At 34.0% G+C, this 12554-nt stretch overlaps 1 protein-coding gene across 1 annotated transcript in view; it reads right to left on the reverse strand.

Annotated features, from left to right (window-relative positions):
* The window catches only part of LOC132738510 (centrosome-associated protein 350-like), a gene marked incomplete at both ends in the record, with an annotated part of 49320 nt that extends 37694 nt beyond the window's left edge, over window positions 1–11626 (reverse strand). The window contains 4 exon segments of the mRNA XM_060726016.1: window positions 2521–2622; window positions 3905–4036; window positions 4346–4531; window positions 11561–11626. Of these exon segments, the coding sequence (XP_060581999.1) occupies window positions 2521–2622; window positions 3905–4036; window positions 4346–4531; window positions 11561–11626 (486 nt within the window).
* Between the last annotated feature and the right edge of the window lie 928 nt (window positions 11627–12554).

The following is a 12554-nucleotide window of genomic DNA, read 5'->3' on the forward strand; positions in this document are numbered from 1 at the left end:
TGCATGACCTGATGTATTTAAGCTTTAGCTTAAATGGGGCTTATCAAATTAATATGAGCAAACTTGATAAAAGACTACCTAAGAATGCTACAAAGTTTGGTGATCATCTATCAATTATTTCAGAAGAAAATGATGTTCGAAGGTTTTTTTTCTATTTTTAGCTATAGTGGCCCCTAAAAGGGGCTAATCAAATTAAAATAAGCAAACTTGATAAAAGACTACCTAAGAATGCTACAAAGTTTGGTGATCATCTATCAATTATTTCAGAAGAAAATGATGTTCGAAGGTTTTTTTCTATTTTTAGCTATAGTGGCCCCTAAAAGGGGTCAATCAAATTAATATGAGCAAACTTGATAAAAGATTACCCAAGAATGCTACAGACAAAGTTTGGTGATCATCCATTAATTAGTTCTGTAGGAGAAGATGTTTAAACTTACTTCTATTTTTAATTTTAGCGGCCCTTAAAAGGGGCTAATCATATTAATATGAGCAAACTTAATATAAGACTACTCAATAATGCTACAGACAAAGTTTGGTGATCATCTTTCCATTAATTTTGTAGCAATAGACGTTTAAATGTATATCTATTTTTTATTTTAGCAGCCCCTAAACGGGGCCAATCAAAATAATATGAGCAAACTTGATAAAAGACTACCCAACAATGCTTCAGACAAAGTTTGGTGATCATCCATCAATTAGTTCTCTAGAAATAGACATTTAAAGGTATTTCTATTTTAAGCTTTTGCGGCCCCTAAAAGGGCCAATCAAATTAATATAAGCAAACTTGATAAAACACTACCCGAGAATGCTTCCGACAAAGTTTGGTGATCATCCATCAATTAGTTCTGTAGGAGAAGATGTTTAAAGGTTTTTCTATTTTTTGCTTTAGCAGCCCCTAAAAGGGGCCAATCAAATTCATATGAGCAACTTGATAAAAGACTACCCAAGAATGCTACAGACAAAGATTGGTGATCATCCAGCCAGAAGTTCTGTAGAAGAAGATGTTTAAAGGTTTTTTCTATTTTTATATGAACAAACTTGATAAAAGACTACCTAAGAATGCTACAGACAAAGTTTGGTGATCATCCATCCATTAGTTCTGTAGAAGAAGATATTTAAAGGTTTTTCTATTTTTAGCTCTGCTGACCCCTAAAAGGGGCCAATTAAAATGACATGAGCAAATTCAAGTGTGACTGTCACAAGGATGCTACAGACCATATTTGAAGTAAATCTGCTGAGTAGTTTCAGAGAAGAAGATGATTGTTGACGCATGATGACGGACGGCGGACGCAGGAGCATCCCCCTCACCCTGAGCCTCCGGCTCTGGTGAGCAAAAAACATATGAATTTGAACAGACCCTTTAAACAGCATACATATGGGATAGTTTAACAAGTCAACAGAAAGTAAAGTTGTTTTTGGGAGATGTTATCATATGACAAATTAATGAGAGGAAATGGTAGTTGTCTCCCATGAATTAAAATAATCACTCCAAAGAAATCAGCTATTTTAGAAAACTCACACATGCACACAAATAAGCATAGCGATCAATTAATCTTTTTGCCCCATATTGTTCAAGGTCACGGTTTTCAATACTATCTGTCAATATCTTGTACGAGCGTGAAATCTGGAAGTCAATGAATTCTGCACACGATTAATTAGTGAAGATTTTCATCAATAACTATAATGAAGCAAGCTATGGGAATTTTCTGAGATCGGCAAAATGAAGCATGACGAGGTTCCATTACATTATTGATGTCGTGTCGCACAATTTTCATATTCTTTGCATGAAATAATACGGTAATTACTAGTGATTACAATCTTACAACTGAGTATATTGTTGAAAAATAAAAGCTGAACACGTAGAAAAATGTATCATTAAAAGTACAAAGAAAATATTACACTCTTACCTAGCTATATATCTTAAATGGGTCATTATTTTAGGGAAATGTTAAAAATATGAAGTGACTGAATAGCAAGGACTGCCGACTATGATTACACACACACAACATATATTGTGTGAGCCATAAATGGGCCATTATTTTAGGGAAATGTTAAATATATGAAGTGACTGAATAGCGAGCACTGCCGACTATGATTACACACACACAACATATATTGTGTGAGCCATAAATGGGCCATTATTTTAGGGAAATGTTAAATATATGAAGTGACTGAATAGCAAGGACTGCCGACTATGATTACACACACACAACATATATTGTGTGAGCCATAAATGGGCCATTATTTTAGGGAAATGTTAAATATATGAAGTGACTGAATAGCAAGGACTGCCGACTATGATTACACACACACAACATAATTATATTGTCACCTAATGGCAGGTACAGGTAAACTCCTTATATAACTTAATAGGCATTAACCCATTACTGCACTAAGGTGACAATACCTTCTTTTTTTTTCTTTTAAGAAATGATGCAGTAAATATATGACCACCAACCAACACCCCCCTCCCCCTTAGTAACTTTGCCAGACAATTATCAATAGTCAATCTCAATTTACCTTTGTTTTTGGGCTGTGGTTGCTGCTTGACAGGTTTTCTACTAGGGGCTATAACTCTTGTCAGTTTCTTCGATTTTCCTTCATCTTCAACACTCAACCAATCTGACAAAACAACACAGCACATAATGAGATTTCTATATTAATGTCAAGATCAGTGGCATAAACGAATTTGCTGAGTTTTAATCAGATAAACAAACAAGGTGTTTCAATCTCATAGAAATGCTTATGTCACCAGTTAGATTTCTATCATATTACCCTATAATATTGCCAAGTTGTTCTTGTTTTTATATTCATGACAAATTCAAATCAAATCATAAATGTGCAACAATTACATGTATGTATAATTATTTATCATATATAAAGTTTTTGACAGGCTATATGCTTGATGTAAAGCTTACTGGCATGCGAGAAGTTTCCGTACAAAAATCGTAGTTCTTACAAATTATTTTTTATGTTTACTCACTGAAAAAATTGAATGCTACACATCAATATTAGGATCATCACACAAATTATGGAAATTCCATTATGTTCTAAACATAGAATAACCCTTAGTTATGAGGCCTGATATGGGGTACAGAAATTATCCATTATTTTATAAAAAGTGAAGTAGTTCCTGTACATAAAATATAACCCATTATTAATTAAACAATGTTGTTATATCAGACCTACTTTTCATTTATTATTGTTAATGAGACCATTTTTCCAGAAAAGGTAAATAGAGATGTAATTCAGGTATATGTAACAACTGTCCAATGTGAACCAATGTTACATGACGTTATTTCCTCAGAAGTTTTAAGTCACATTAACAATTTTGTCTAGATCTGATGAGCCTGTTATCAATTGTCACAGTAAAAAAAAACATTCCAGAATAATATTACGCAATATTTAAGGCATCAGCTGGGTCCCCTGGCAGAGAACTACTGATATGTAACTTGCCAGTATAAAGTTCAAATATATTTATTTTATGAAGTGTGAGATGAAAGCATGACTTACTAAATTTGCCTCATTTTACAAAACTTTTGTAGAACAGTCAAAATATTTTCTTATATAATTTGCCTCATTTTACAAAACTTTTGTAGAACAGTCAAAATATTTTCTTATATAATATGAATCCTTATTAGAAATCTTCTATTACACACAAATTAACCCATAACCTAATGGAACCTGAAGTGATTAACCTTTGCCATGAGTATAGAGCCAGGTCAACCCTACATATCCTAGGAGTCTGATTAAGCTCTGTCCTGTTGGTAGCTAAATTTATGTATTCATTTTTATATAGAAATCCGGACAGCTCTGCATTCAAAGAAAGACAAGCTCATTAACAAACAAATCAGCACTGAGCAGGTCCAGGGTCATCTAAGTTTTATATTGTAATCTTTCTTACTTCCGACAGCTTCATATCTCCGGTCTTGTACTTTAATGCTGACTTGTCGTTTCTTTTCCTTGCGTCCACCATCTTGACCTTTTGACCCTTTATTTTCCACAATTCTGTACTTCACTTCTGTTTCGCTAAATCCTGAAAACATTTGAAACGACAATTTACTTTCTGAATACGGTTGGTTATATGACCGACAGGTGTCAGTGTTATATAACCAGGTCAGCTGGTCATTAATATTTATAAAGACACTATGGTTACATATAAATTTGTTTCAAATTGTTGCCCATTTTCATTTGAATATTCATGTGATAATCTCTAAATTGAAAAGCCTTCACAATTTAAATGGAAAGACTATGTAGGAAAAAATAATTCTCTGTTTTAATAGAAAGTAGGTTTTCACAACCTTGACCATTACGAAGGTCAAAATAATAAGGTCATGACCTTTACCTTTGTAAGAGGGAGCAGCTGGACCTGCAGCTATTTTACGAACTTTTGCCGTCTTTTCCGAACCTTCTATAAGATCTTGTGAACGAGGCATGATGGGTTCGCTGGCATCATGAAGGAGACGATGTGAGGGGGCGACAGAGTCGGCGAGATCCCCTCCAGCGGCACCTATCAGATCTTCATTGTTCTCTGTTAATATAATACAGTAATTTAGCACAACAAATATCTGAACATGAATTAAGGTAAAATTCTAATATGTGTATCTTAAATAAAACTTAACCTTTACCAATGACTAGGAAACAGAAGCTCTGTTTCTTTTCAAAGAGAATTTAGGTTGTTCCATAAGAACTACCTTTAACATGTTTCATTTTAATGAACTACTAAATGATAGTGTAGTCCAAATTTCCACAATCTGCTACAACGTACTAAGCGTATTAACTTACGTTCAGTAAAAATCATTTGTATCATAGTTTGGAGACCTTTCTGTTGAAAATGTGTCAGGGTTAAATCGTATGCATATACATGCACAGTGCGTTAACTGGAGTGCGGGTATTTAAGTTACCCGCACTCCAGAGCATGCCTATTGATTGGCTCATTTTTGCTGGGGTTTACATGTTGTGACGGCAGAGAAAGGGAAAGCGACAGAAATGTCATATTCAGATGTTTGTTCAATTTGGTTCATTTTTGCCGGGGTTTCATATTTTGACAACAGGGAACGTGCTTTTATGTTTGACTATGATACAAAAGAGAAAGAACACCAAAACACTCGGCAATCTGATTAATACTCGGGGCCTACGCCCCCTCGTACAAATCAGATGGCCTCGTGTTTTGGTGCTCTTTCTATTACAAACATTATTTTTAATCCCGTTTCCACACCTTAATTTGATATGTTCTATTATAAGTTAATTCAACTTAATTGCCGCGCGCATGCAGTACTGCATGACGTTAGGAAAATATCCTTCCCTGGTTGGTCGCTATTTATGTAAATACTTTAAATAGTAACGCACAGAATGCCCTTTACTTTACATATTAAATGTGTGATTTTCCTCCGATTTTATTTTTGTTTTCGAGAGAATTTTTTAGGTCGAATGCCCTGGCTGATTTGGCGGAAATAAAAAAAAATCTGATTTTTTTAAGCTGAAAAAAACTTTTGAGTCGGGGCATTTTCGCTGGGTCGGCCGGCAATAGCAAACAGATAATTTTTTAAGAGTGGCCCTAGGCAGTCACACGAACAAAACTTTTCTCATTATAAAGTATTAAATGATGGTTTTCTAACCTGACCCACGTTGGTTAGAGTGTTAAAATTTCGCAATAGTTATCACAGTGAGCTCTGGAAACGTTTAAGAACATGTCAAATGAATGACTTAGGCTTGTTTTAATCATACAATATCCGCAGTATCTGTTAAAATATATAATGTAACTTCAAGGGTATGTTCAAGTCACAAAACTTGTTTTAAAACTACTTTGTGATTCTGTCAGCTTCTAAATTTCGTTCATTCGACAACATATCCCTTTAAAATGGGGTTGACATCAAAATATTTCTAAGACGGTTTGTTTTTGAATTTGAGGCAGTAATTTCAACCCTGGTAAGAAAGAGTTTTGAACATCAAAACTGTATTCAAAATACATTAAAGACCCCAACACAGCTCTTGACCAAAGCAAATAAAGGACCTAAGTAATTTCCAAACATAAAGATGACAGCTTTTTTGTGTTTATTATGTTTTCATAAAGAATTAAGTTTCATTAATTGACTCATTTCACAACAAAGAGTTGAACAAACTATTAACATGATCTAATTAGTTGTTTTTTTTTCACCACAAATATAATGTATGTATCAATTTTCACCTGGTGTCTGGAAGCACATAGCAAAACTAATGTGTGTAATGAGCTAAAAAAAAACTGAATGCTCCAAATTTCAATTTAATTAATAAACATTTCTGTGTCATTCTTGGTGGTTTTTAGGGTTTTTTTTGTTGTTGTTGTTGTTGTTGTTGTTTATGAGTTGTTGGGTTTTTTTTCAGATTGAATACTGAGAAGATACAGTTACTGCTGTCCCAGACACCTTCTATAATGATTGAAATTATTTTCCATTTCAAGGTTACAAAGATCTGCCGAGAATGGACCATCTTCACATCAGCCAAGTTTTTTTTGAAAAAGGTTTGAGCCATCGTTAAATATATCCTTTACAGATACTTGGAATAAAATTCACCAAAACCCGGTCGAAATACTAGCATGGTCAATCGGACATTAGCAAAAATTCACCAAAACCAGTTTGAAATTCAAACCATGATCCCCAGGTTGGGAGACAGGCACCTTTAAACCATGATCCCCAGGTTGGAAGGCAGGCACCTTTAAACCATGATCCCCAGGTTGGGAGGCAGGCAGTCTTTACATCATGATCCCTAGGTTGGGAGAGGGCTGTCTTTAAATCATGATCCCCAGGTTGGGAGGCAGGCTGGCACCTTTAAACCATGATCCCCAGGTTGGGTGGCAGGTAGTCTTTAAATCATGATCCCCAGATTGGGAGGCAGGCATTTTTAAACCATGATCCCCCGGTTGGGAAGCGGCACCTTTAAACCATGATCCCCCAGTTTGGGAGGCAGGCAGTCTTTAAATCATGATCCCCCATGGGAGGCAGGCAGTCTTTAAATCATGATCCCAAGGTTGGGAGGCAGGCACCTTTAAACCATGATTCCTAGGTTGGGAGGCAGGCAGTCTTTATAATTCATGATTCCCAGGTTGGGGACAGTCTTTAAATCATGATCCCTAGGTTGGGTGGCAGGCAGTCTATGATCATGATCCCTAGGTTGGGAGGCAGGCACCTTTAAACCATGATCCCCAGGTTGGGAGGCAGGCACCTTTAAACCATGATTCCTAGGTTGGGAGACAGGCAGTCTTTAATTCATGATCCCTAGGTTGGGAGGCAGGCAGCCTTTAAACCATGATCCCGGGTTGGGAGGCAGGCAGTCTTTAAATCATAATTCCTAGGTTGGGAGGCAGGCAGTCTTTAAATCATAATCCCTAGGTTGGAAGGCAGGCAGTCTTTAAATCATGATACCCAGGTTGGGAGGCAGGCAGTCTTTAAACCATGATCCCGGGTTGGGACGGCAGGCATTCTTTAAATCATGATCCCTAGGTTGGGAGGCAGGCAGTCTTTAAATCATGATCCCTAGGTTGGGAGGCAGGCACCTTTAAACCATGATCCCCAAGTTGGGAGGCAGGCACCTTTAAACCAATTGATTCCCAGGTTTGGAGGCAGGCAGTCTTTAAATCATGATCCCCAGGTTGGAAGGCAGGCAGTCTTTAAACCATAATCCCCGGGTTGGGAGGCTGGCAGTCTTTAAACCATCATCCCTGGGTTGGGAGGCAGGCACCTTTAACCCATGATCCCCAAGTTGGGAGGCAGGCACCTTTAAACCAATAGGGCAACAACAAACCTTACAAATCTGGGGGGGGTGTTGTTTTTCAGTCAGTCACATCATGCAGGTACTGACATTTAAAATGTTGTTGTAAAAAAAAAAAAAATTATTTAATCCTTCTTTATACATTTCCAATTCATAACAGAAGGGGAAAAAATAAAATCATTTAACTGTCATATAACTTCAATCACTTCAAAGATACTGAGCTACTTAAGGAATGAAATGTCACCATTTTTAACTGTTACGCTGTAAATTTCTAATCGAAGAGTTATAATTTTCAAAAGGGTCAAGGTTGAGATGGCACCTTTATGACTACACATATTAATCTCCTTCAGTACAGTCCTTATTTATTACATTAATATTGTGCAGGAAGGAACACATTAGCCAGTTTTCAATCAGTAAATCGTAAATGTAAATCAACATCATTTATTTGCCTTTGAAACTTTTTCAATCATCCACTAGCTTGAATTGTGAATAGAAAGCAGTGTGAAGAAAGCATTTAAGTTTCTTAAGCACCACAAAGATTGTGGGGGAGAGTGGGGAAAAAAAGCCCAAATGGCAGGGATTAATGTAATGTCTAACTGGCAGTGTGGGGGAATTGAGTGGGGGACATTATCATCTTAGTAGCAGTTCTCATATGGTAGTGACATTAACATTTGACAGTCCGAGCTATTCCAGCCAGGTTATGATACACTACCAGTGATACTTTAAAACTTAATTGACTTCCTTTTAAGCTCCATATTCAAAAACAGTGTGTTGAAAAGGTTTACCTACATTAACAGAATAACAAAGTTTCAAAAAATAGTTTTAATATAACAGTTAAATCTGCTCTTCAAATACAGTAAAAACCCTCAATTAAGACCACCATCGGGACTGGTCCAAAGTGGTCTTAATTGCGGGGTGGTCTTAATTGTGAATATTCTTATTGCTTACATACTTTATGACCATGGTCTATTTTAGTCATGTTATATGAACAAACAATATGTATATTAACAATATAAAAGTATGTTATAATATATAATCTGATCTAAATATATTTCTGAGAAATTTAACATTAAATTCTATTTGGTCTGATTTGAATATTAGTTATTAAATGATAAATATAATTCACCTGTCAAATAAGAAATTAATTCTTCACAAAATAAATGTGCTGAAAGCAACATTAAACCACTCTAAAATTTACTTTCTCACCTTTTTTTCATACAATAACCCAAATAACAACAGTTGTTGACACCTTGTGAAATCAAGTGTCAAGCTTAAGAGCATTCAAGCATATCATAACAAAATTTATGATAAGATAGGTGTTGACTTTAATATCAGTGGTCTCAATAGAGGGGTCAAATAAAGAATAAAACAATGAATTGGGGCTGAATCTGGTGGTCTTAAAAGTGGATAAGCGGGGTGGTCTTAATTCTGGATCATGTAACCATTGATATAAAGAACAGAAAATTCTGTTCTTTTAAAAAATGGTCTTAATAGCGGGGTGGTCTTAATTCCGGGGTGGTCTTAAGTAGGGATTCTACTGTACTGCGAATGCTACCACCCACGTAAATTCTTTAGCCAAAACTTTGCGATATTTGTTGAGTGTGAAAACTTGTTTTTTTTTAAATATGCTTCAGTATTACTCATCGTGCTGGGGAATATATTGAGAGAAATAAAAAGTTTAACTGTACGATCACCAAGTTTTTCAATTAAACTCTTCAAGCCCTGTTTCGTCTATTGAAAATATCTAAACAACCTCTTCACACAAATGACAGTGATTTTCACACCAAATTTAATTGTTTCTAAAGACGCCATCAGCGCGAAGCTAAAGTATGTAAATCAGCAACAAAACTGATGAACGATGGAGATTATACACGATATAAAGGTATGTCAACAGAATATGAAAAGTTTCAAGTGTTCTATTGCAAGATAAGCCATATCTGAAATGGTTAATAAAACCCCAAATGTCCAAACAAAATCAAAAGTACAACTACATTATGAAAGCATAATGACTGTAAGAGAAATTCAAGTTCATTTCACTCTTAAACTGTAAACATTCTCTAAGTGTGTGAATGGCTTAGAAAAAAAAAAATAGGGCAAAGTTAAAAAAGAAAGAGGATTTGACATGGCCATGACATTAACATATCTTAATGACTAATAAGCATTATTTGAGACCTTAGTGATTTAAAATATTTTCTGTCAAAATTTGAATATGTAGAACATTAATATGCCCATTACAAAGGCCAGTTACCTTTAAAACCATTAATTGTAAAAGATTTTACAACTTAAAGGAGCTCTACTGAGGTAAAAAAAAAAAGCCTAAAAAATATAAATCCTGAAATTTTTACATTTCAAGTGAAGCACTTAACGGAAAACTCTGAAAAGCACAATGAAGAAATATATACCAAGAATAAAATTGAAAATCAATTTTTTTTTTTCTGAATCTTGACTAGATTTGAGTGAAATGTTGCAATGCTTTTCATTTTTGGGTCATTTTGCACAATAAAAATGTATATGCTGGAAAAACATGGCGAGGGAATGATCTAAAAGTTTGCACACGAGTTGGTTTACGATTCTCAGAAAAATATTTCCAGTCAAGACAAAAAATTTTTTTTAAAAAAAATTTTTTTTTTCAGGGGGGGAGGGGCGCTTTTTTAACTTTACTTTTTAATTTCCCTTTAAAAAAAAATAAATTTTTGGGCAAGAAAATTTAAATTTTTCCCTTTTTTTAAAAAAGTGAAGTAAAAATTAAAAATTTTAACAAAACGTATATTATAGTCTGTTTTTTTTGACTGGGGTTTTTCGTCCCCCAAAACCACAGATTAAAATTTTTGTCATAATGTGACGTTCCAAACTTCACTGGGAAGGAAGCCCTTAACCCATATTAATATAAAAAGGTATAAATAGGGATATATAAAGTTATTTTTAAAACATTTAAAAACATTTTTAAATTTAATTACATGAAAATTTTTCGATTTTTTTTTTCCCCCAAAATTTTAAACCCCTTATTGAAACGGAAAAGAAAAAATTTTAATCACACATCAACAGTAAATGAATTTAAAGCTTTTGAATTTACTTTTTGAATTAATTCTACTATATTATTTAAACAAATTTTCTTAAAATTTTCACTGGCCACCGGGCCAGTGCTAAATTTGATGACTGCATCAATATCATCTCTATCGATGACAGCTCTAATAACTACGCTTCTAATATCAATAGAGAACCAGAATAAAGAGCTTCAATCAAAGTCTTTGGAGCACATTATATCATAACAGGTTCCAAGTCAAATACCATTTTGACCATTGTATTTTATTTCATATCAAAGTAACTATTAACAATGGTGTGTTAAAATATAAATGTATACATTACAATACATAAAAGAAATCAAATATTTGATGTTGAAAATAAGAGGTTAGTGATATTATTATAAAACGCGTTTGTCATCATTTCGGTAAATCTGGCCATTTTTTTTGTTAAAATGATGGGGGCAGGCCGCTCGCAACTTAACTTTTCAAAAAACATCAATTTTGATTTCCACACCTAACATAATTAACATTGACGGTCTTCTCCAGATACTATTTAACAATATCTGTTATCAAAGGCCCATGAAGCCTATAACTATAATTTCTTAAAAACATTGTTTTTGGGTTTTTTTATACCTTTTTTACAATTTTCCAAAAAATAGTGAAAAATCATTGGCTATAATGGATAGTCCCTAAAAAAAAGAGAATCTGACAATTTAGTCCATTCAAGAAAATCAGACTGTTAAAAGTTAAACTTTTTTAGACTAATTATTTTCAAAGGGATTCATACTGACCTCTTGTCTGACTGGAAGTCTTGCTCTGCTGTTTACGAATAGTCTCCTTAATCTTTGCCAGACCATCTGAAAATATACAAGGTAGTCAATAGTCAGTGAAATATGCAATGTAATCAATGAAAATATATAATTAAGGTAGTCAGTATAGTCAGTGAAGTATGCAAAGTGATTAGTGGAAATATATAAGAAAGGTAGTCAGTAGTCAGTGAAGTATGCAAAGTGATTAGTGGAAATATATAAGAAAGTCAATAGTCAGTGAAATATGCAAAGTGATTAGTGGAAATATATATTAAGTGGTCAGTAGTCAGTGAAGTATGTAAAGTGATTAGTGGAAATATATAAGAAAGTCAATAGTCAGTGAAATATGCAAATAGATTAGTGGAAATATAGAAGGTAGTCAACAGTCGGTTGAAATATGCAAAGTGATCAGTGACAATATACAAGGTGAAGGTCTGTCAATAGTCAATGAAGATAAACAAAAGTCAGTGAAAATATATATTAGGTAGTCAATGGTCAGTGAGATATACATTGTAAGTGAAGTCGATGTACCTTAGATAGTCAATTAAGTCAGTATTCAAATACATTAGATAGTCAATTAAGTCAGTATTCAAATACATTAGGTAGTCAATTAAGTCAGTATTCAAATACATTAGGTAGTCAATTAAGTCAGTATTCAAATATATTAGGTAGTCAATTAAGTCAGTATTCAAATACATTATGTAGTCAATTAAGTCAGTATTCAAATACATTAGGTAGTCAATTAAGTCAGTATTCAAATATATTAGGTAGTCAATTAAGTCAGTATTCAAATCAATACATTAGGTAGTCAATTAAGTCAGTATTCAAATATATTAGGTAGTCAATTAAGTCAGTATTCAAATATATTAGGTAGTCAATTAAGTCAGTATTCAAATATATTAGGTAGTCAATTACGTTGTTGGGGATATTCATTATCAATATAATCCATAGTCTTCTGTGAAAAGAAGTACAAAAA

Source organism: Ruditapes philippinarum, unplaced genomic scaffold (genome assembly GCF_026571515.1).
Source record: "Ruditapes philippinarum isolate M1 unplaced genomic scaffold, ASM2657151v2 ctg12017_1_1_1_1, whole genome shotgun sequence".
NCBI lineage: Eukaryota > Metazoa > Mollusca > Bivalvia > Venerida > Veneridae > Ruditapes > Ruditapes philippinarum.